At 44.4% G+C, this 23,805-nt stretch overlaps 1 protein-coding gene across 1 annotated transcript; it reads right to left on the bottom strand.

Moving 5' to 3' along the window:
• Nucleotides 1-13,620: 13,620 nt before the first annotated feature.
• TOB1 (transducer of ERBB2, 1) lies at nt 13,621-17,740 on the bottom strand. Its single transcript, XM_019638449.1, has 2 exons — nt 17,444-17,740; nt 13,621-15,563 (listed from the first exon to the last, which is right to left on the bottom strand). Exon 2 carries the CDS (start codon nt 15,411-15,413, stop codon nt 14,373-14,375), a length of 1,041 nt encoding a protein of 346 aa, XP_019493994.1. The 5' UTR covers nt 15,414-15,563; nt 17,444-17,740; the 3' UTR covers nt 13,621-14,372.
• Nucleotides 17,741-23,805: the final 6,065 nt, after the last annotated feature.

Here is a 23,805-nt window from a genome sequence, read left to right as displayed (position 1 = left end):
ACAATTCTCCCCCTCCCCTGCCCCCACCACCCTCATTCCAGTTTATCTCTGTTTGCCTCTTCAGAGGCCTGGTCTGGCGCCGCTGTCTCCGGACCAGCCCCGAGGCCTCTGGGGCAGGACAGCTTGGCTTTTTCCACCCTCTGCCTCCCCCAGCACTTCCAGCCTCCTAGGACACTCTGCTCCATTGTCTGGCCAGCTGCTCCATAGTCTGATGTCACCCCCTGGACAGTGGGGCCAGAGAGTGGGGACCAGGGGCGGAACCTGATGAGGGAAGGGAGAGAATAAATACACAGCCACATGGAGATTTCCTTAGGCTGGAGAGCACCCTGTGTTCCACTGTCCTGTTATAACATCAACACTGAGCAGGCACTTACTATGTGACAGGCACTGGACATCGTCCCTTGTTACCTCCATCACAACTGTATGAGACAGGACGCTATTCTGCAGGTGATAAAACTGAGGCTAGGGGGTTGAGAAATGCCCAAGATCACCCAGCTGCAAAGTAGCAGAGCCAAGATTTGAACCAAGGCAGTATGGCTCTTAATGCTTGTATTATGATGTTTCTCCAGCGTCACACACACACACACACACACACACACACACACACACACACACACACACTGGGCTGGGTGGTGTGGAATCCCCTTAGGACCCCAAATATCTCCACAGGGCCTGCTTCCCATCAGCTGCATACACAGCACCCCAGGGCTGTCTTACAACCTTGCCATGTGACATGGTATTTCTATCACACACATAAGCAATCATGGCCTAGATTCCTGAGCGAGACATCAGCCTTATGCCTACTCATCCTTCAAGCCTCAGTTCTCTAGGGAAGCCTCCGCTGTCCCCCAGGCTGCATAAACACACCACCTCCAAGTCTCGGTCTCCTCTCAGCTTGAACTGACCCCAGGCCAGCATCATTGCTTAGGGGCTCCGGGAGGCCTGTGGGCCCAGCTCTCAGAGCTCCCGGTGGATTGGCTGAAGGGCCCTGGGACCAAGCACCTGCAGCACACTGCTTGACCACAAGGCTCTGACGGGGCTTCTCTGGGGTCTTCCCTCCTTTTTCCCAGTGCCATTTCCTGATTCTGTCTCCTCTTTCTCCGCCCACCTCCCCAAGGAGTCTGATGTCTCCCTCCTGCTCTGGGAATGTGTGATTAATATAGGCAGGATAGGTGGCAGGGTTCTGGGTCCTATTTTTGGCTGTGGCCTCATTCTGGAATGTGCCCTGAGGTCAAGTGACACTCCTCTCTCAGGCTGTGTAAGGAAGAAGGAAGAATAATACTCTAGCTGGCGTTCTCCTGAGTGAGAGGGTCAGGTAGGCAGGTAGGCGAGACTACCACCCCTCTACCCACCCCTCTCCTTCCCGCCACTTTGGCTCCTGAGCCCCTTAGCACTTCTGTTTCAGGGTGGGGTTGGAGTTTCAGTGTCCACATCCCAAATTTCCCTGGGATGTGGAACTCTGTCATCCAGGTCTCCATCAACAGCCTGGCTACCCTCAGCCCCACTCAGGTGAGGGGAAAGCAGGACTCGGCTCCAACCCTCCCCGGACTGGACCCTCCTGAAGTGGAGCCTCTTCCCAGCGTGTGTCAGGGGGAGGTGGAGCTCTTGGGTATTTTTTTTCCTTTTTAAGTCTTGAGGATCCTGCCAGACACCTGACAGTGTGACTATGTTCCCATCCAGATCACTTGTTTTCTGTCTTGGTGTGAGGGACACATCCAGTTCTGTCAGGATGGTGACTGTTTTATCTTCTTTCCATGTGGGCAGCCAGGAAACGGAGAGGGGCCCTGGCCCGGACCCCCAGCAGGAGAGAAGCACAGTGCCAGAACAGAGGGAATGGACACTGAGTGCTAAGAACTCTGACCAGGCGCTTTACACACATCGTCCGATTGAATCTCACAACGCATGGAAGCTGGATCTTACTATTTCACCATTTGACATATCCCACCCTAGGCTGTGACATTCAGGAGGTGACATGTCACCTCTATGTAGCTAGCACAAGGCCTGACCCTAGAGGGTGTTTGATAAATATTTGTGGAGTGAATGAGTAGATGAAGCAAGCCCTATAGACCTTATGGACCTCCTGGAGGAAGAGACACCCTCATTAATGTCCTTAATTTACAGGTGCTGAATCTTAGACTCTAAATGTTTAAAGGAAACTTGCCCAAGTTCATAGGGTTAATCAAGGAAAGAGCCAAGATTCAAACCCAGGTCTGTCTGCTTTTAGTGCCTATATTCTTTCCAGGGTGACATAGTTAAAGGCTGAGGACTCCAAATGACAGTTCTCCTCCTGAGCATCCGTAACTGCCACTTCTAACTGGTCCCTGACCTCCGGGAGTCCCAAGGCTTTGCAGAAAGCTTATAAAGCTGCACTCGCCAATACAGTTAGTATTGAATTCATATAAATGACTTCAAGTGAAGTAAAATTTTAAAATTTAGTTCCTCAGCCCCACTAGCTACATCTAAATGACACATTTCATGTGGTTGGTTAGTAGCTATCATATTGGACAACACAGCCCATTCCCATCATCACAGAAAATTCTGTTGGACAGTCCTGTTATAAAGTATTAACCAGTAATTCTTGTTTTCTCTGGCAGGGGGCTGTGTAGGGGTGAGGGAGGGAGGCTATCCGTATTGGCCTTTGACTCCAAGCTCCTGTCCTGACAAGAACCCCGGGGATTCCCACTTTTTTAGGCCGTTGCTAGTTTTGGTTTCCTTGGTCCTATTTCTACAAGGGGCTCTTGGAATTACCCATCTCTGGACTCCAGTCTCAGCTTCAAAATCCCCACATCTTTCCTCCCAGAAGGCTTATAGGCCTTTATGCAAATAAAGTTCTTGATGGCTTTTCTCAGTATCCCAGAGTTTTTAAAGAGGTATGCAAATTAGTACACACATAAACCGCCAGGCCCAACAGTCATGGCACTCAGGGAGAGATGGGTTTACCAAACTTTTAGCTACATATAAAGGTAGAGGAGCTGCTGATAGAAGGGAGGCAGTAAGAACTAGCGGCTACGTCCTCTCATGGCCGGGCACAGTACCCATGACAGCTGCTGTAGTGTTCCTCGCAGGAATCACAGTCTACCAGTGGGCCAGTTACACAACAGCTCTTCAGAGACTCCTATGCTGCAGCGGCCATCTTGTTTCATGCATGGACTTGCTGACTAAAGGTCTAAGAATTATTTTGTTATGGTCATTGCTACTGTAATTGAATTGCATAAGCCTTGAAAAAGAGGCACCAGATATTTTCAGCCTTAAGATTCCCATATCTCCTTGGTACCCAGGGTGGGTGGCAGGGAGAAAAGGTTAGCGTCATGGAAGAGCATGGGCTCTTCGGTCAGACCGCTTGGGCTCACATACTATGTGACTTCGGGTAAGTTAACCTCTCTGTGCCTCAGTATCCTCATCTGTACAATGGAATAATCATAATAATACCTGTAGTGCCTCTCAAGTAGCAGTTAATCTTGGGCCTGGTTGCTCTGGTTGGGTGGGGATAATGAACGTTGCGCGCTCCTGCCCATGGCTGGAATAAGAACCAGGAGATAAGAACAGGCCCCTCTCCCCAAAGATACCCTCGGACAGCAAAGTGAGAACAGATGCAATCTCCTTTGCTGACAAAGGGAGAGACCAGGATGAGGGTACCTAGAGAGGAGAGAAGAGAGGGAGGGGGAGAGAGGAAGGGGGAGAAAGACACTTAGGGTTGCACCACTGGGAGCCAGCAAGCAGAGACAAAGTGGGGCAATGGGGTAGAGATGGGGAACCTCTACAGCCTCTATGGAGGCCCTAGGAGCATTTCTCCACCCTTCATTCCTGGCTCCAACACCTCAGAGCGCAGAGCTGAGCTCTTACGGACCCCTTATTTCAAGCACCACTCCTCATCTCAATGTACCACAAGGGGTAACAGAATAAAGGGGGAAACAGCCTTTGGTTCCTGGTGTGACTGATAATAACTCAGACTCAAAGCAATTCTCAGTCATCACAACCAACTGTTTCACCTTGTCACCCTATCAAGAAGCGAGGCTGGTGTCTGAATGAGCAGAATGTAACTTCAGTGAGACACAGATGGTAATCCATCCCCACCTCAGGCCGCATCGGAAGTGGGGGCCCTTTACCAATTAGATGCCCTGATGACAGGTTTAAAATTGTCCATTACTAACAGCTAACAGCACCTAATATGTGTTCAACATACATTATCTTATTAAATATTTACAGCCCTATAAGGTATATGTTATTCACCTCCATTTAACATTCTCTCCACTTCAGGGATGGTGAAGCAGGCTCAGAGAGATTGAATATTTTGCACAAAGGCCCTGGCCAAGCAGGAAACCAAGGCTAGGTCCCTCTATGTGACTCCCAAGCCCATGCATTTAACCGCATGTATGCAAGATTCCACCTCAGACTCAAGAATAGTGAAGTATGGTTTTCTCTCACTTTTGCTTCTTCCCTTCTCCCTGCTAACCCACCAGGAAGTTTCACTGCCAAGGAATCTTGTGAAAAGGCATGTTTTAAGCCAGCTGACCTTCCCTAAGTAGGCTGAGACCATGCCCTTCAGTCTAAGCCACAGGCAGAGATAGAAATAGATATAGAGATAGATAGAATTCAAGGCCCCTCTCACAGAAATGTAGAGAGAGTTCCAGTTATTCCATAGGGGGAAGAGGATTATGCTTAATGCTTTATATATCCTATATAATCCTCACACTAACCATAACAAGTAGGATCTTTCAGATAGGAAATCTGAGGCTGAAGAGGTTTAACAGAGCACTGCTATTCAAGGGTGAGTTTGGGATTCAATTCGAAGTCTGACCCCAAAGCCCATGTTCTTTCTTGTACACGGTTACAGTGCGTAATTTTATTTGGAGACTTAATGAAGCCCCGGCACGACTACAGACCATTCTTACTTAGTGTTTAGCAGTTACCAAGGGGTCTGGAGGGGTAATTGTGGAGCCCAGACCTCCCTGCTGGTGAAGTTGGGGTGAGACAAGGATCAGACACCAGTGTTTCCTGTTTCAAAGCAAGATTCCTGCTTCATACATTGCAGTGGTGTTCTCTGAACCGTCCCAGGTCACATGAAGGGGCTTAGCCAGCCTGTGGCAGTATTTTCAGTGGATGACATAGTGCTCAGCCCCAAAGGAAACTTAGGGGAGCCTAGGGAAGGGCATTGGCCAGGGGAAGTGGCCAGTTATTTGGGGCTGTTAATTTTTGGCTTAGATTTCCCTCTGAAGCTTTCCCTCCAAAGCCTCACTCTTTGTGTTCAAGCTGGAATGTATTCTCAACATCCTAAAAGCCAAACTGGGAAAATGGAACAGTGGCACTCTGAAAAGGCTTGCTACCTCGGCTAAGAGTAGAGTGTGGTGCTGGGGGGCGGGGCAAGTGGGAGAGACCTGAGGATTTGTGCTGTGAACTACACATTCCACCAACACCAACTTCTAGAAGGGTGCTCCCTGCTGGGAACACTGATAATTACCAGGAAAAAAAAAAAGAAAGAAAAAGTTTTGTCTCTAATGGTGGTAAAACAAATGAGATGACCCCTAGAGGGAGCTTCTAGCCTGAGGAGGTTTCTAGGATAAACATTAAACTGAAACTCTTGTCTTGAAAGATGGAATTAGAGCCATCGCTCTGGCTCAACCCACTCCCCTCTCTCACTACTGTCATGTCTACCCTTGGACTTCTCACCTGACCTCTCTATCCCACCCTTAGGTTAGATGAATGAAAATGTCTAACCCACCTCTCTTTCACAGTGTTTCTGTGCAAAGCTTGGACAATGAAAAACATTTAAATGGCCAAAGTCAAAGACAGCTCCTCCTGGGAGTGATGGGCTGGCAGCAGAGCTTCTAATTCTGATTTCCTCTGCCTTTTTCCAAGGGTTAGCAGTCCACATTCTTCCCACTGTGGACACATTCAGTGAAGAAAAAGGAACTGGGACCAAGTTTCCCCTCCACTGGGGCTGGAAATCTGAGGGAGCCCCTGCTTTCCCAGGCGATGTGTTCCTCAGGACATGCTAACTCCCCCCCAATCTAGAGTCCTTCAGACGGGCACGGTCTTTCCCCTTTCTGCCCACACTTTCACAGTCTCCTCCTTTCTGCCCACATTTTCACAGTCTCCCATGTGTGATCATCTGGGCTTGTGTGTTAGCTTTTGCTAGGATGTAAGCTCCTTGAAAGGTCCTATATATAACACTGCCAGTTCCTAACCCAATAGATGCTCAATAAACGAGCTAAGGAGATGAATACAGGGGTTGTTTTAAATCACATCTCACTTGGTTTGAGACAATTTAGGGACCTGAATATCTGAAAATCTGACCCCAGAGCAGCTACACGTCAACATCACCTTTTGCTGTTGTTAAGTACTTAGTAAAGCCCAGGACCAAAGAATTCAGGTATGTGATGTGCTTAGAATGACTTCTCAAAGAGCCTGAATACTCAGACAGTAGTAGTGATGTGGATAAATAAAACCAGCACATGACCCTCAAACTCTTATATCCTAGTCTACTGTGCTATTACAACAGACTTCCCTTTCCTAACTGTGCCTGAAAAGGGCTGGTAGTAAAATGAGTTTGGGGTTGCTGTGCAAACCATCACTTACAGGACCATGCTGAGTATACAGGGGAGGGAAACTCGGCACCAAGTGCATTTTATTTTATTTATTTATTTATTTATTTATTTATTTATTTATTTTTAAAAATTTTATTAGGGAATTGGAGAAGGGAACAGTGTTGGGGAATTGGCGAGGGGGAACATTGTGTTTTTCCAGGATCCATCAGCTGCAGGTCAAGTTGTTGTCCTTCAGTCTTAACTGTGGAGGGCGCAAGCTCAGCTCCAAGTCCAGTCGCTGCCTTCAATCTAGTTGCGGTGTGTGTTGGGGGGGGGTGCTGGGGGACATAGCCCACCATCCCATGCAGGAGTCGAACCGGCAACCTTGTTGTTAAGAGCATATGCTCTAACCGAGCCATCTGGCCGCCCCCAAGTGCATTTTAGATAACACCTCCTAAACAATGAAGTGTGGTTCTTTTATAAAGCCTTCCTATTGAGGTCGACCAAAGGAGCAGGGTAGTGTAATGGTTAAGGATCCTGAACTTTGGAAACAGAATCCCACAGTTTGAGTCTTGGCTCTATGGGCTGTAACTTCGTCAGCAGCTCTCTGCTTCCATTTCTTTATTTGTAAATGAGGGAAATAGCACAACCTTCAGAGGGTTCTTACAAAATTCTAGTTAAAATGTGTAAGTGCTTAGAACCATATCTAGCACATAGTACATATTATGTAAGTATTGTTACTGAAGTTGAGGTTGGTTATTCCCTCCAGACTCCCTAAGACTTGTGGTAATATCAAAATCCTCATCATTCAAATAGTCAGCATGCAAGGAATGGGTGCAGCCACCTGCCTTCATTCAAAGTCTGGAAGAAAACACGGAGTCATTAAGAAAGTGTGGTGTGCCTGGACGGGGGTGCTTGTCCTGGGTCTCAGATCGCCTGCAAAGCCTCCATCAAAGGGAACAGTCTCCAGGACAGGTACCAAGGCAGTGTATGCAGAGCCTCCCTCCTTTAACTCTTCTTTCACCTCTCCCAGGCCCTGAAGGAAGGGCAGATAGAGGAGGCACACCAAGCCCCCTTTCTACCTCTGGGAGAGGCTCCTGGGGAGATAAGGTCTTTCCTCCATCTCGCTATTCCTTTTACGCAGAACCCAACAAGCTCTTTGAACTTTTGTGGTTTAGGTAATAAACAAGGGTCTCCTTCCAAAAAAAATTTCTTCCTAAGTTACAATGAAAAAGCTTCCTTCCTTTCTTCCAATCTTTTGTAAAATTCTCCAGGCAAAACCCTTTATAGCTGTGTGGAAACTGGGTTTGTTCTCAAAGCCTAGCTAAAGGGCCTCTGGTGACACCTTAGTTTCTAGAAAGGCTGCCTGGGGACTGCAGCTATCTTAAGCATTGGATCGAAGTGGTGTAGAGATCCCCATCGTTTCCTGGAAATAAAAAGGAGTTAGCAGAAACTAAGTCGCCAGGGTTCTATCGAACTTCAGAATAGCAGGTCGTTTATGAAACAAGGACTGTTCTTTTCGGGGAAACAGCTCTGAGGGCAGCAGGCAGATCAGGATAACCAGAGTGGGGAAAAGAACAGGCATGCTCGTTACAAATCAAAATCCAGCCTTCACCGTTACTAGAAATGAATGGATGGATGGTTGGAGGGGTGACAAGGAAACGCTTTCTGAAAGGATTGCTTGCATTTCGTTCAAAACAGAAAAACGGACTGTGCCCAGAACGACTGAATCCGTGTCAGAGGGCATCTGGACTCTGGCCTAAAACGGACAATGTTTGTCGGGTCCTGTGATTCCATTCCTTAAACCATACTAATAGCAGGAGTATCCGGGGCCCTTCTCTCAGTATTCAGAAGTCATCAATTTATACCCATTTGCTAGAAACCAAGCTAGACTGATGCCATGCCCATGCTTGTCCCATTTCTTTCTAGCCTAGAGGAATATGAAATTGCTTTTAATCAGGATCTGTTTTAGGGGGACACAATAACCCAGCTTTCATGATCCAAGAGGCTATGGCATCATAGTCCCCCCAACTCTCAGCAGCACTATGGGAGGAAGAGAAAAGGAGACTCAAGAGCTATAGAAGGGCATGAAGAGAACCAGCATTCAAAAATAGCCTCAACCTGATGGCTTGGGAAGGAAGTTTATATTTGACTTTAACATTCAGTACAAAAAAAAACACACCAAAAAACCCCATAAAAGCAATGTCTAGCTTATTTTGTAAATGTGGTTTTTCCCACAATTATTTTTGAATCTCTTGAGTGAATAGAAAGAAGAGATGCGACCTACAGTATATGCCAAGGCTTGTCTAAAAATATTTTACACCTGTTCTGTTCTGCACACTGGTCATATTTTATCAGTGAAGTAAAGTACTCATAATGCCAGACGGGATGTGTGTTTCCTTCCAAGTCCTCAATGTTTTTCCCTTCTGTAGAGCAAACCTCCTTTTTTACCTGTGCTAAAATAAAGCTAGGACCATTATCCGTTTGATATATCTACCACCAGACCTACATTTTAACTACTCCTATTCCAGAGCCAGTATTGTTTAAACAGGAACAGCCATTTCAATACTTTCCACAACAGTATGGACATGTTAGCAAACATTTTGGCAGCTCCCAAAAGGAACGCCAACTTGTATACTGGGTTTCAATCAATTTGCTGATTGCACGAAAAAGAATGCTGAAACACTGGTTTCCCTATCAGTGCCTCAAAACTAGAACTACAAACTCAGTGGTATTTATTACTGAAACATGAATAGAATAGGTTTTAGGATATTACTAGAATTTTTATTTAATTCTCTGTTGATGCAAATAACAGACTGGGCAATGAAGTGTTGATATAATAAAGACAGTCTTCAATTACTTTTCTGATTTCAAAGGACAACAAACATGGGTACAATTCTGAATTTCATGACTTCTAAATACTGTAAGCCCCTAAGAACATGTTGTTTTAGTTCGATGACAATGCTTCATAACAAGATGATTAGTTCCTTATAACTCCCTGAGGAAGTATATTGATATCACTTTACCCATTTTGCAGATGAAGAAACTGAACCATCTGAGTCAAATGACTTAACATGCTTAAGGAAGGAATTAGACCCATAATTTCAAATAGTCTCTAGATGTGATCTGCCTCCTGACTGTTTTCTTCTAAGTTTTGCCTAACTGTGAAGTGATCTCAGAGCTCCACTTACAGATTATATGTATAAAGCACATCTTCTAAAATAGAAATCTTAAATTCAAATATTGAGAAATGGTTAGTAGCGGTTTATTCTTTTTACAAGTCAAATACCATTAAAGACAAGACTTTTAGCCCAATCTTACCTCCAAAAGCCCAACTAAGGGTTCATTAATATTTGGTCCAATCAAATCCTAACTAACCCCAAATTTAAATAGTAAGACACTTAGTATAAGATTTAATCCATATGGTAACTACAGAAATTCTTCTGAGTCATTTTCGAATGGGTTTTTCTGGTTACTGTGCAGTTTAAGAATGTAAGTCCATCCATAATCGCTTTTGCTTCATCCATAATAGCCTATGCTTTTAAAATGTGACCAGCTTTTAAGCCAAAATATACTTTGATTTTGTCAAGAAAGGCTTTCAGAACTAGTTTGAAATAAGGTCATTTGATTTCCATAATGTTTTTAAATAAAAGCAAAAGACCATTTCTCAAAACATCTATCTATACATGTAGAAACCATGTATTACAAAGTTGTGCCGTAAAACAGTTTTTCAAAGTAACCGAAAACAAATCATAGGTCCTGGAAACACATTGAAGACCATTCTGGTAACTTACCTGGCCTTTCCTTATCGTGTTTATCAATAAACACAGGTAAGGAATGTGTGAAAATAACTACAGGAAGCCAAATGTTTATAATTTTACTTAGAAGTGACAGGGGCACTAAATCTACAATTTGCACTCAGTCTGAGGCAGTCATCCAGTGGTTCTAAAATGAGAGAATTTACTCAACTGAATTAAAATTAGAGCATTGTTAGTGATTTCTAAAAACATTTCCAGACAGCCCATGGTTATAGTTTATGGTCACCAGAGATATAAAGTACCTCTGTCAGAACATCATCATGACCTCTGAGCACAGCCAAGAGCCTTCTACTAGACGCTGCTCATCAACATTCTCGTAGAGATTCTACAAGTCACATGGCTAATACATCACAAATGGTCTTATTCCACTGACTTCAAATCAGAATAGCAGCTAACCCGAGGGAACAAAGCACAGAGCTTAAGGCAGACTATCTGAGTTTGAATCCCAAGCCTGCCACTTCCTGGCCATGCAATCGTGGGTGTTAGGCTGTGTGTCAGCTCCACTTCTGTACACTAGGTTAGAACTGTGCGTGGCACATAGTGAGTGCTACATGAGTATTTGTTAACTGCATGATTAAAAAAAAATGGCTCCAACACAAGTGTTCTACTAATTTCCCAATTATATGCACACAGATATTGATCCCAGGTCCTTTAAACACGAAGATAATATCTTCCTAATATAACACAAAAACTGAAGAATTCTGATTTCAAGTGACCTCCTGGGCCAAACTGATTAAGCATAACTGACTGGCATATAAACAATATAAATGGGTTTTATTCAGCAATGGTAATTTTACATATTTGTTTTCTAATAAGGTTGTTTTCCTCGTATCGGATTTTATACTAGAGTTGTTATCCTGCTTCTGACAAAAGCATGCAGTCTAGTCAAGTAGAGATGTTTGATGTGCCAGGCCTATGCTATTTTCTGTGTAGGGAAAGGGTGTGGAGTAAGGTCTCCAATCAGCATTTTACATCATTAACTTCAGTATGTCCAGAGAGATACTTTATTTTCTCTATATGTTAGTAACTAATTTAAAAATAACCAAAGTCCTGAAGATTGGTTAGATTAAGTCTCTCAATTAAAGTGCCAGTGCATTAAGACAGCTATATGAGAATGAAATTAACACCAACACACATTAGAAAACCATTATAAACTCAGGGCACCTTTAGTGTCACCTTCAAAAGCTAAGTTAAGCACAGTCAATATTGTCATTATCTTTAAGGGGCATTTTGACTGAAGGCCTACATTGGCCATCTAACATACGTTAAAGCTACTCAAAAGAGATTTTAATGATACACCTGATTTTAGGAAAGACGGGCAGTAAAGGAATATTCTAAACTCAGAGCTACTTTTAGTATCATCTTCTTCACTCATCAATGAGCCATGCAATCCATAAGGCAGTTTGGACACCAGAATATGGCCAGAGGCTGCTGCTACAGTATCTATAGTTATGGAAATAAAAAAGATAGGAAAGACCTATTATGGTGTAACTCATCAAACTGTCAACCCAGTTTCCACACAGACACAAGTGTCATGGCATAGTGGGAGAAAAAGATTTGGGGCTAAGCTTTTCTAAGGTGTGCTAGACAAAAGCACCTCTAAAATTTTCCATTCCTAATGAGCAAAAAGGGCATGAAAACAGAGCCTTTGTTTATTCTTAAAACATAAAGTCCTCAAGGATACCAAGCTCGAATCAAGTGATTGTTTTCTTAAAACCAATCGAGATAAAATTTAGAGTTAGTCCTTTTCAACTGCCAAACATATATACCAATATGAAATTTCCCTAAGATTTTTTGTTAATACATCTCTAAGATCTGACATTCTCACTTACATTAAGCTCAATTATTTAAAATTTAAAATTAGGGTTCCAGATTGTTACAAATTCTATTGTGTATCTGACCAGCTGCCTTATTCTGCTTTTCAGAAAAGTATTAACTTGAGCCTTCATTTATAAAAAGGCAGTTTTCTTCAAAGTTAAGCCCATGATAACTTCACCCAAGTGTCTAGCAAAAACTAGTGCTTGAAACCATTCCTGATTGTTCTTATAGCTATTCAAACTTTGTGATCACAAACAGCATATAATTGATAGTGTTGGCAGACCCCATCTCTGCTGGTTCCACTCACTATCCCAATACTTCTTCATAGCCTCATTCTGTCCACTAAATGACAAAGGTCTCACCATGGAGCTGACAGAACAGCTTTGCTCTGTTATATCCAGTGCTTGTTTCCTTAAAACTTTTTATTGCTCTGAACTGCATGGGTAACAGACAAAAGGCTTTTGTAGACTGGTGCCCAAAAAACTCATTTGAGACCAAATTTATGTCACTAGTAACCCAGACAGTGCTGGTTTCTTACTATAAAAGTACATAGAATGTTCTTTTTCCTGTCCCATTCAAGACAACTTTCTCACCAATCCTATGTCAACACTGTTATTAATGGACATTTAAATAGTTAAATGACACATTTTACTTTAATAGTACCTCTCCCTTCCAACTCATCAGTTTAGGGGAAAAAAACAAACTGTATTGGGAACAAGCTGCTACAATTTGACACATTATAACTAATCTTTAACCCTGCCCCAAACCAGCAGGATGGCTTATCCAAACTTGCAAAAAACAACTAAAAAAACCAATATGTAAACGTTTTTGCTGGGAAAATGCACACAAATGCTAACATTTAGCAACCTGTCCAATCTTGAATAGATTTTGATCATAAATTTTCCAGCTACATACAATGATTGAACTTTAGACATGATTAGTAAACAGACCTAAATCTTCCTTTTAAATATGTGAGTTGCTTTGTCCAAGCAAGTTTTATGAGCTATTCATCTCCCATACAGAGACAGAAAACTGATCTAATGGTCTCTCTCCATATACATTTCAAATAAATCCTCTCAGGTTACATGAGTGAATTTCATTTTATCACCTCTCTTAGATGTTTGGATGTTAGCATGACCCATTTAAAACACGCTATAAAATAAGGCTGACTAGCCTTAGAATGCTATCGCTATCATGGGGAGACAGATGTGAACTGAAGAGAGTTGCTAAAAAAAAATAATGAAGCTGTCCCAAGCACTGGGCAGGCTATGGAGTGTTGACAGGACAGCTTTTTATGTGGTCAACAACTACTATCTGGTACACTAGTAGAGCAACTGCTTTCCATTATTCCTTTGTGATTCAATGAGTCAGACCTCCCTGCATCATTAGCATTTTACAACATCCTAACTCCAGAGACAGATCTTTTGGTAAAGGCTTAAAAACAAAGACCACAAAAAGCATTTTTAATTTTAAAGAATTTTAATACAAACTTAATATAAACTATTTCAGTCCCTCTTAACATATAAGACACTGACTCAAAATACTTTTATACCGTTTTTTCAAGTATTGCACAATATAGGTACAAAATTAATATTTACGATTACATTTTTTCCATAATATATAGCAAAAATCTTTAAACCTTTAACAGAAAATACATTTTTTTGAAAAAGCAAATATTCATACATTTTAATTCCACCACTAAAGGAATATCCTGTACACAATTTTTAGAATAGTTGATGTCTTTAAGATGGGTATCTTACAATTTCAGTAAAAAAAATACAACATGAAGCTGCTGCTGTCACAGATCACTGTAGTAAAAAGATATAAATGCAATACCATGTCGTAGAAACTATATATATCCTCTGATATTTTACAAACTTTGTACTAAATTAAATTATACAATTAGAAAAGACCAATAAACCCACTTATTAGTGCCAATTTTTTATAAAAAAAAAAAAAATCAGCCATGTCCTTGCTATATCTTAAATACTGTAAGAGGCCATATCTGAGAGTATACTTTAAAATATACAGTCAGTATAAAATAACTTTGTGCTTGGTTGGCAAATGAAAAATGATGCATGTTTTATTTTTGTAACCAAGCTTGAATGTATCCTTACTATAAGCTTAAAAAAAAAAAAAATCTCAAGGAGGTGAAAAAAAACCCCCCTTGGGCCCAAGCATTTTAACTTGTACGATACATTTTCTTCTTTTTTCAGTTAGCCATAACAGGCTGGAATTGCTGGTTAGAATACTGCATGTTATTTAAACTAAAATTCAAGCCGTCTACAAACGACTTCTCGTTGAGGCCCCCATAGGCCGCAAACACATCCAAGGCATTACTGTACTGAAGAGGACTGAGGTTAAGGGGGCTGTCACCTGGGAACATTCCACTGGTACTACTACCTTGACCCTGCATGTTAGGAAAAATAAATTCCTTGGCATTAGGAGAAAGAGCAGAGGATTTCTGCTGTTGCTGCTGCGGTGGTGGTGGCGGCGGCGGCGGCTGGGATGGCTGCTGCTGTGGCTGTGGCTGCGGCTGCTGCTGGCTGCCCAGGCCGAGCCCATACAGACAGTGCATTGAGGAAGAGATGGCTTTATGCTTCAAGAGGTCGTTCACATTCAAGCCGAGGTTGATAGGAGAAGTACGTGCAACCTTGTTGCTGCGGCCACTATTCTTCATTTTGGTAGAGCCGAATTTGGTGGCAGCAAAAGTGGCAGTGGTAAAGGTTAAAGGCTGAGTGGACCGGGGCATGAAGGTAGGGCTTACAGCAGCAGAGTGACCAAAGGGAGGTGATGGAGAGCTGGACACGGATGAGGCTGGGTCACTTATGGGCATAAAAACCTGGGCCTCTGGGTTAAAGCTGTTTTTGATTTCTTTATCCAACTCACATCCATTTTCATTATTATCATCCACATAAAGCACCTTCACTGGTCCCTTTTCACCAATTTGGTAGGAAACCTCAAATGGGTCGATCCAAACACTAAGATCCTGTGGCAGATTGCCTCGAACATCATCAATGTCCAAACCACTCTCTTTGGATGCTTGTTCAATCACTGGGTCCACTTTCTCCCCTATGTGTATACATCTAAACCCTGATCCTTTGTATGGCTTTTCAGGATACCAGTGCCCTTCATATTTCTTCTTAAGAAGTCTTTCAAGCTCTTCACCAAAAATGTTGACACGTCTCCTGGGAAGCTTATTGTACAAATACGAAATAATAAAATTTAGTGCTACTTGGATTTCAAGCTGCATAGCTGCTATGCCACAAAGTTAGATTTGTGTTTCAACTCCCCACACACACACACACACCCCAAAAAAGTGTTCAGTCTGTGGCAGAGAAACAAATTTTCATTCAAAGTGCTGGTATGAGTAGATTATCCTTCACCTTGAGTGGTCTTGTTCCTTAAAGAAAAAACAAAACAAAAAGCAAACATATACAAATAACATAAATGTTAAGTCCCACAGTGCTTTTTTTAACCCCCAGAATAATTTCACTTTTGAAAAAGTCAAATAAGCTGGAAAGTCTGAAAAATATTATCAGCACAAAATAAAGGAACATACAATAGAAAATTGTTTATTAGCGTTCAAAATCTCATTGGAAAACAAGATTTACAGTTAAAACAATTACTTTTAACCCTATTATTTGTGTTTCTAGATAGAGTTCCAAGAAGAAAAATAACTCCAGAATATGTAGTGTATCCTTTTTTTTCTCCCCTCAATTCTCACAAGAATATTTACTGAAAACTATACCCAACATACCCATCCACGCATATTTATGCCAGTTTTAGAAGTTGGTCATATTCCTATTCACCAACTTAGGAGTGAATTCTGTATTTCAGTTCATTTTGGATATATACTGTGCTGCTTAAATCTGCTGTAATATTAAACATTTGGAAATTTGAGAAGTTAGGAAGATTATTTTAATTTCCAAAGTCATTAGGCTAAAATTAAAAGTACGAAATACTAAATGATTTGCCATCCCAGTGAATGATAACTATGAGCCAAATTAGCCTATACAGTTGAGGTTTTAAATATACTAAGGGCACACAATTGGGCTGCTTTATGCTTGTCACTTTTCAATGTGTATTTTTTCTGAATCCGAACATACCTCTTCAGCACCAAGCATACACAAAAGCAACAATTCACTTCCAATTCTACTGGTTATTCTATTTAATGGGCAGGGTTTCTGAGTTTTATTCTGATTTTTAAAACCACCTTCCTCCCTCACGATAAGAGAACTGCCGGAGAGTCATGTACCATGATAAGGTCGACCTTTAAACGTTTGCTGGATCAGCACTGGGTGGGGATAAGAAAAGATCAAGGGCAAACAGAAGATATTTGCAAAGGAGATCTGTTTGTACACTGAGGTTGACTTAAAAGGACATTTAAAAAAAAAATCAAGCTGGTATTCATCCATCTGTTCCATGTTCCATATTTGCGGTGACAAAGGGAAAAGACGCCCTGGCTGCCCCCAAACTACAAACACTTTCCACGCCAAAAGCCTGAGGGCCGGCTAAGGCAGCTGATTAAACCCAACTGCTTTAAGGTGCAGGCGAGCGAAATTCAGGCTCGGCGGAAGGTAGTTTTAAAGGAACGCCTTAAGACAGGAGTGTGAAGAATTACATAAACAGCCAGTTGGGTCTCATTAGATTTCTGCTCACAGCTCTCGGAGACCGAGCGCTAAAGCAGCAACAGCAGCAAAGGGAGGAGGAGGCGGCTGGGGAGGAGGAGGAGGCAGAGAGTACAAGTCTCCTCCGAGGAGGAGGGGGAGGAGGAGGAAGGCCACGAGACATGCGAAAGCCACCACTTGGGGCCCGGCACCGGGCAGGTCGGGGCGCCGGCCGCCCCGGGTCAGTCGCTCCCTTCCCCCCGCCGTAACCTGACCCGCCGCTCCCCGCTCCCCGCCCCCCGCCCCGAGGCTCCTGGGACCCGGCCAGGGCTGGGGGAGCCCCGGTGCCCCAGCACCATCTTCGGCCCGGCGGCCACCAGCCCCGCGGACCCCAGCGTTGCCCTCGAGCTCGCCGCTCCTCCCAGGAGTCCCAACCCCCGATTCCCGAGAGCTGACCCGGGGCCGCCCTTCCCCAGTCACTCGGGCCGAGCCCGACGCGCCGGCCGGCCGGCCCCGCCTCCAGCTCCCGGGCGCGCCGGGGCCCCTCAGAGCCACCTCCGGCCTGGCGTCAGGGGCCGCGACGCCGCCGTCCCTGAGCCCCCGAGGGCCAGGGTCCCGACGCCGCTGCCGCCCCTGCGCCTTCCGACCCCGCCCGCTGCCCCTAGATACTTACGGGCTGCTTCGGGGCTGCTTCCACCACAGACCCGGCCGCTGGGCGGGGGAGAAGAGGCGGCAGGGCGGGGGCACAGGAGGCTTGGCGGCGGCAAGCTGGCTGAGCGCACAGCAACGCGGCCAGGCAGAGGACAGGGGCCTCGGCGCTCGCCTCGGGAGCTCACCCCTTCTGACTCGGGGTGGCGGGGACAGGTCAGGCGAGCGCGCTCACTTCTCCACACAGCCCGGTGCCCGGCCCAGCGTCCTCGTAGTGCGCCCACCCCACGCCGGGCCAGAGCTCCGCTCCTTCTGCCGCGGCGCGCGCCCCGCCTCTCGTTTTATACCCTCTTCCCCGCCCCCATCTCCTCCCATTGGGGTGCGCGCGCGCTCATTCGCGTCACACAGCTCGGGGCGGTGTAACCCCTCCCCGCCCTCCTACCCGTTCGCCAGACCCTCGCCGGCTGACGGGCGGCGGAAGGCCGGGTGAGCAAGGCCACACCCCTTGGACTCCAGGATGGCCAATGAGCCGACGACCTGGAGTCGCTGGGGGCGGAATTAGGGGAATAGTTGGAAAGGGATTGGGGAAGAGACGTGCCAGTGAGGGTGACAGGTGGGGTGGGGCGGCTGACACTCGGTTTCGGCGGACAGCGCCGGGGAGAAGGGGGGAGGGGAGCGAAGCAGGTGGCGAAGCAGCGGGGGAGAACGGGGAGGAGAGACCAAGTCCCCGAGAGAGATGGGAGAGTTTACAGAAAGTGCCTTATCCGAGTGGGACTGTGGCCGAGGAAAATCACGGTCGTGAACGAGCTACCAAGTCGGCCTCCAGTGCGCCCAGGAGAGCCTAGAGAAAGGACGAACTGTGACAGGGACTCGTGCACCGGATTAATTGAATATTAATTACCTCAGGGGCCTAAGGCCAACTGCCATCCAATGAGTGGCAACTACAGAACCCAAAACTGCCGCGTCAGGCTGGGGGTGGGGAAGGGAGACCACCTGGCCACACCTCCCACCCAGGTTGACAGTTTAACTGCCTCCTCATCCCACTGAAAACCTCCCTGTGCGACCCGACAACAACTCAGACGTAGGGGTGGCGTGAGACTGTAAGAAGGTTCACATTTTATTCCAAATGTCCCAACTCAGGCCTCCGTGCCAAATTGCGAACGTATCTAAGTATATACATATATATGCATGCGTGTATTTCAAGTGCCTACTTTAACATAAATGCATATAATAAACACGGTGCCTTAAAAAATGTGCGTTTAAGATAAATTTCGGTTGGAATACGTCTGGGCAAATAGGGAGCTAGGATAGAGAAGGACTCACGGGGGACGAATAAGCGCCCCTTTTCACAACCTGCCGCAGAGAAATACACGAAGTTAACATTGGGAGTGGAACCAAGCGTCCCTCTCCGCTAAAAATATTACTCAGAGGTAGCAACGACGCCTGATTGGCCATTCTTCTCCCTTAGCAACCAGTGATTGGCTGTCTGGTATCCTGGAGACCGACGTCAAACTCGCACTGGGAAAAGGGGAGAGAAAGTCTAGGGGGAGGTAAGGTGGGGGCAGAAGAAAGAGGAGCAATGAATGAAACACCCATCGCCTAGCCTTCCCCTGTCGCCTTTCCTTGCACTCAAGGAGCAATTCCAGGAACAATATCAGTTGGGGCGCCGCCTTCCAGAAAATTGTGGGGCCTGCATTCTCAACCTACTATAAGGAAGTTAAACTGCAATCCACCGAGTAGTGGGGAGTCCGCGGAACCGGCCATGTAGACCAGCTTGGGCACAAACCCTCTTTACATGTTAGGCCTAGAGGCTTTGCGCTTTATCGACGCAAAATCTGGTTGTAGCCTTTTTCTCCGCCCGGACCCCAGTGCCCTTCAGCCATCCTTCCTTCCCTTTTAGAAGGAACCCAATTGAAAAGGGATATTTCTAAAGTCCCAATGGGTGTGAGAGGAGGAGGGAAGATGGGTGTGTGGAATGAGCTGAGGGTGGGAGCGGTCAGGTGACCGATTTCATGTTTATTGTACAGATTCCTAAAACTCAAGCAGCGTTTTTTAAGAACATAGAAGTTTTACTCAATGACTCTTTAAATTCTGATTTCTTTTTCGTGTTTGGGCTTTTTTTAGTTGTAAGTAGGGAAGAATGGGGTTTGGTTGTGAAAGTATGGAAGCATTTTAAATGAAAACGCCCCTTCCTTTGCATCAAAGAATTTATAATATATTATTCGTTCAATGTTTCTTTCTTTTGCTCAACTGTATTTTCCGGTTGTTATTTTCTGTGATGAACATTAACTCCTTTTGGTATAAAAAATGAGATATTTTTAATTTTATAATTAGGTGAGCACAGAAATTGCAAGAAACTAGGTAGGATATTTTGGGAATAGCAGCTTACCAAGAGAACCACTTGATTTTTCATGTGCTCCAGAGCATAATTTCTCTTACCATTAGGCAAATAATATTACTGTACCAAATATCCAGAATCCCAGGACCATGTGTCGGGCCATGTGTCTTGATTTGTAATTTGGAAAATGTATCACTATAATTAGAGGAGCATATTAGGCTTCGCTGAAATTAAAATGTCTAACTAAAGATAGATGAATTGTAATTTTGTCAAGCTTATCTATACTTTTCAAAAATTCTCTAAAGGGAAGGCACAAATTCTCTTTTCTGAATGCCCCCTGGGATCTATAATCCCAATTTTAAAATTTGAGAGCATCATCTGATAGTGATTAAATACAAGTGGCAGTAAATAGAATTTTTAAGTCAGAAATTTAGATGTCAAGAATGTATGAGTTATTGCTGCTCAGCCTCAAGGCATGAAAGGGTCCCAAACCAAATATAAATATAAACACACACACATACTTTGAGACCCCAAGCATACTGGAGCAAGTACTGAAGAGCAGGTATTGAGAGATCCGAATTTCACCTGTTTCTATCCCTTTCAGTTCTCTCATCTATTAAAAAGGGTTGGATTAAAAAGTCTCTATCGTTCTGGCCGAGTGGCACGATGGTTAAGAACTGGCTTGGGACGCCAGAGGGCCCCGGTTCAGATCCCACATATGAGGGCCAGTGACACTGCCCTCTACAGCTAAGATGCTGAACAACAGCTCAACCTGGAGCTGGGCTGCCGTGAGTTGCCAGTGACGGCGTAGGCTGCAGCCCCTGCTGCAGTGGGTTGCCATGAGCTACCGTGTGTAGCCAGCAGCCAGCGTGAGGGGCCAGCAGCCAGCGTGAGCGGCGGTCCAGAAGCCGGTGACTGATCTGCCTGGCCGGGGAAGAGCGTAATGATGGTGCGAACTTGGGACAGTGAGGCAACGTTCTCCACAACTAGACTGAAGAACAAAACAACAGCAACTTGTCTGTTCCCCTTCCCCCAATTCTCCAGTACTGTTCCCATGCCCCCAATTCCCCAATAGGAATCTTAAAATAAAAAAGTCTCTATCATTGTTTCAATTTTAGAAATTCCACATTTAAAACTCAGTGTCCCTAAAGTAAATAATGTAGTTTTTTTTTCAAATATAGATTACAAATAAAAGAAAAACCAGATTCATAGCCTTCCACCATTGCCAGTCACAGGTAGACAATTCCCTTTATCCAAGTCTTGCACTTTAAAGGACCCTTCATATGGCTTATTACTATTTAACATTTACTTTGGAATTCCACAGGTTTATGGATATTAGGCCTTAGGCGGTATCAAAACCAACAGATATTCCTCCCCCTGGGCAAGTGTTAGTCACTAGAAATCACAACCGTTGTCTTTCACATACTTGCATGTCACACAATTCCTAGAGCAGTGCCTTACACTGAAAGTAATGATTGTTTTGCTAAAGGAATAAGTTCCCATGTCGTTGGAAATTACAGTTCTTGAAAGTGCCCTGAATTATTACCTCATTCACACATAGAAACACACATATACCCTACCTTGATTTCTGAGAGAGATATATCTTAACCTTTCTAATTCTCACCCTGTTTCCTGATAAACTGAGACAGGATTACAGGAGAATCACCAGCACATGATGTGTATTTATGAAGGCCCATTTCATTTCTAGGGAATCAACTATTGACCTTTATTTGAAATTAGGCAACATCCAAATACAATGTTATTCTTATCGTTATTGTTATTTATTTTAGACAGTCATGCAACATAAATCATAGCATGCACATTTTAAATATTGTTAATAAGGGACGATTGCAAACTAATCATTGAGTTATTAAAAACCAAGTAAACTTGGTTTTTCTAATCCTTTCCTAATTCTTTCTTAAACGTTTTTCAAAAGAAGGCACGCATGACTGAGTAAACCTCAATGTGGTTTCCTGTTGCTTCTCCTATGGGGTAGTGGAGGAGGGCCATATATTCTCCAATAGAGACAGGAACACAGACTTTGTAATTAAAAGATAACTAGAGGGGCCGAGTGGCGCATTGGTTAAGAGCTGGCTTGGGATGCCAGTTCTGAGCAGTAGGGCCCCGGTTCAGATCCCACATGGGGCCAGTGACCCTGCCCTCTACTGCTAAGATGGTGAATAACAGCTAGACCTGTAGCTGGGCTGCCATGAGTCAGCGGCAACGGCGTAGGCTGCAGCCCCCGCTGCAGTGGGCTGCCATAAGCTACCGTGTGTGGCTGGCAGCTAGCATGAGTAGCTGGCAGCCGGTGTGAGCTGCCAAGAGCCACCGTGAGCAGCCGTTCAATGGCCGACGACCGATCTGCCTCACCCGGGAAGAGCACAATGATAATACCAACATTGGCCAGTGAAGCGACGTCCTCCACAACTAGACTGAAGAACAAAAGGACAGCAACTTCTCTGTTCCCCTTCCTCAATTCCCCAATAAAAATCTTAAAAAAAACCAAAGCTAGATACATTAAACAAACCCATTCATCTTTAGAACAGGCAATTCCACTGAAGCAACTTCATCTGATAGGAGAATGTCTCCTTATAACTTGCTTGCTCCCTATTATCTTGATAAATAAAAATCTAAACCAAATCCTAAAACTTCATTTCATTAGCCAAGGATGAAGATTTTGATCTCAGCCACAGGGTTTAGTTGCAGATCCTAGGAGTGATACAGTGTTCACAACATTCTAAGTACAAAGAGCATTAAAGCCTCTGTGAGTTAATGTTATTAGAGTGCTTTAAATATATGAATTCCAGATTTCATCCATTGCACACTCTGTTAAGGAAAATTGAAAGGGCTCTATTGAAATGATACATAAATTTAAAGCATAAATTGCATCTGTTATTATGAAGCCCTGCTTACTAAAATAGAATTACAGTATATATAAGAAATTCTATTTTATAAAATAGATACATGGAGATATAGATATAGATAGATATAGATGATATAGATATGGAGAGAGAGAGAGAGAACATATGGACATAGAGATAGAGCTAGATATATGCCAATTGTAGCCAACGCCATTGTTAGTGCACCCATTTCTCATGCCCCATCCCCTTCCTCTTGTCTTTGTGACTGAAGAGCCTGTAAGAGCTAAATACATATTTTCCCAGCTTTCATTGCCTTAGGAGTGGAATTGTGACACTGCTCTGCCAATGAGACATAAGCAGAAGTCAGCTGGGATGGTTTCTGAGCAAGCTTTGCTTTTCTTATCAAAGGAGCTTGCTCCAGGTACTATTGCTGCATAACAAACTACCCAAAATTTAGTAGCATAAAATACCCATTTTATTATGCTCTTGGATCCTGTACGTCAGGAATTCAGACAGGGCACAGGCAGACGGATAGCTCACCTTTGCTCCACAATGTCTGGAGCTTCAGCTGGGAAAACTCAACACTTCAGAATCGTCTGGGGCCGGACCAGTGGCGCATTGGTTGAGAGTTGGCTTGGGACGCCAGCTCTGAGCAACAGGGCCCCAGTTTGGATCCCACATGAGGGCCAGTGACGCTGCACCCTCTACAGCTAAGATGGTGAACAACAGCTCAACCTGGAGCTGTGCTGCCGTGAGTCACCGGTGACAGCGTAGGCTGCAGTGGAGCTGCAGTGGGCTGCTACAAGCTACTGTGAGTGGCTGGCAGCCAGCGTGAGCTGCCAAGAGCCTCCATGAGCAGCCGTTCAATGGCTGACGACCAATCTGCTTCACCCGGGAAGAGCACAATGATAATACCAACATGGGCCAGTGAAGCAACGTCCTCCACAACTAGACTGAAGAACAAAAGGACAGCAACTTGTCTGTTCCCCTTCCCTGATTCCCCAATGCTGTTCCCCTCCCCGAATTCCCCAATAAAATCTTAAAAAAAAACAAAAAACAATCGTCTGGAGCACGTTTGTCTAGAAGAACTTTCTCCAGTGATGAAAACATGCTATATCTATGCTGTCTAATATGACAGCCACTACCCATATGTAGGTATTGAGCATTTGACATACACTGCCAGTGTGA

Source organism: Hipposideros armiger, unplaced genomic scaffold, assembly GCF_001890085.2.
Source record: "Hipposideros armiger isolate ML-2016 unplaced genomic scaffold, ASM189008v1 scaffold_40, whole genome shotgun sequence".
Lineage (NCBI taxonomy): Eukaryota > Metazoa > Chordata > Mammalia > Chiroptera > Hipposideridae > Hipposideros > Hipposideros armiger.
Note: the sequence above shows the minus strand (reverse complement) of the source record. Positions and strands in the feature narration are given on the sequence as shown.

Excerpts from the sequence above, each read along its gene's own strand:
- TOB1 (XM_019638449.1), bottom strand. The coding sequence starts at position 15,413 with ATGCAGCTTGAAATCCAAGTAGCACTAAATTTTATTATTTCGTATTTG.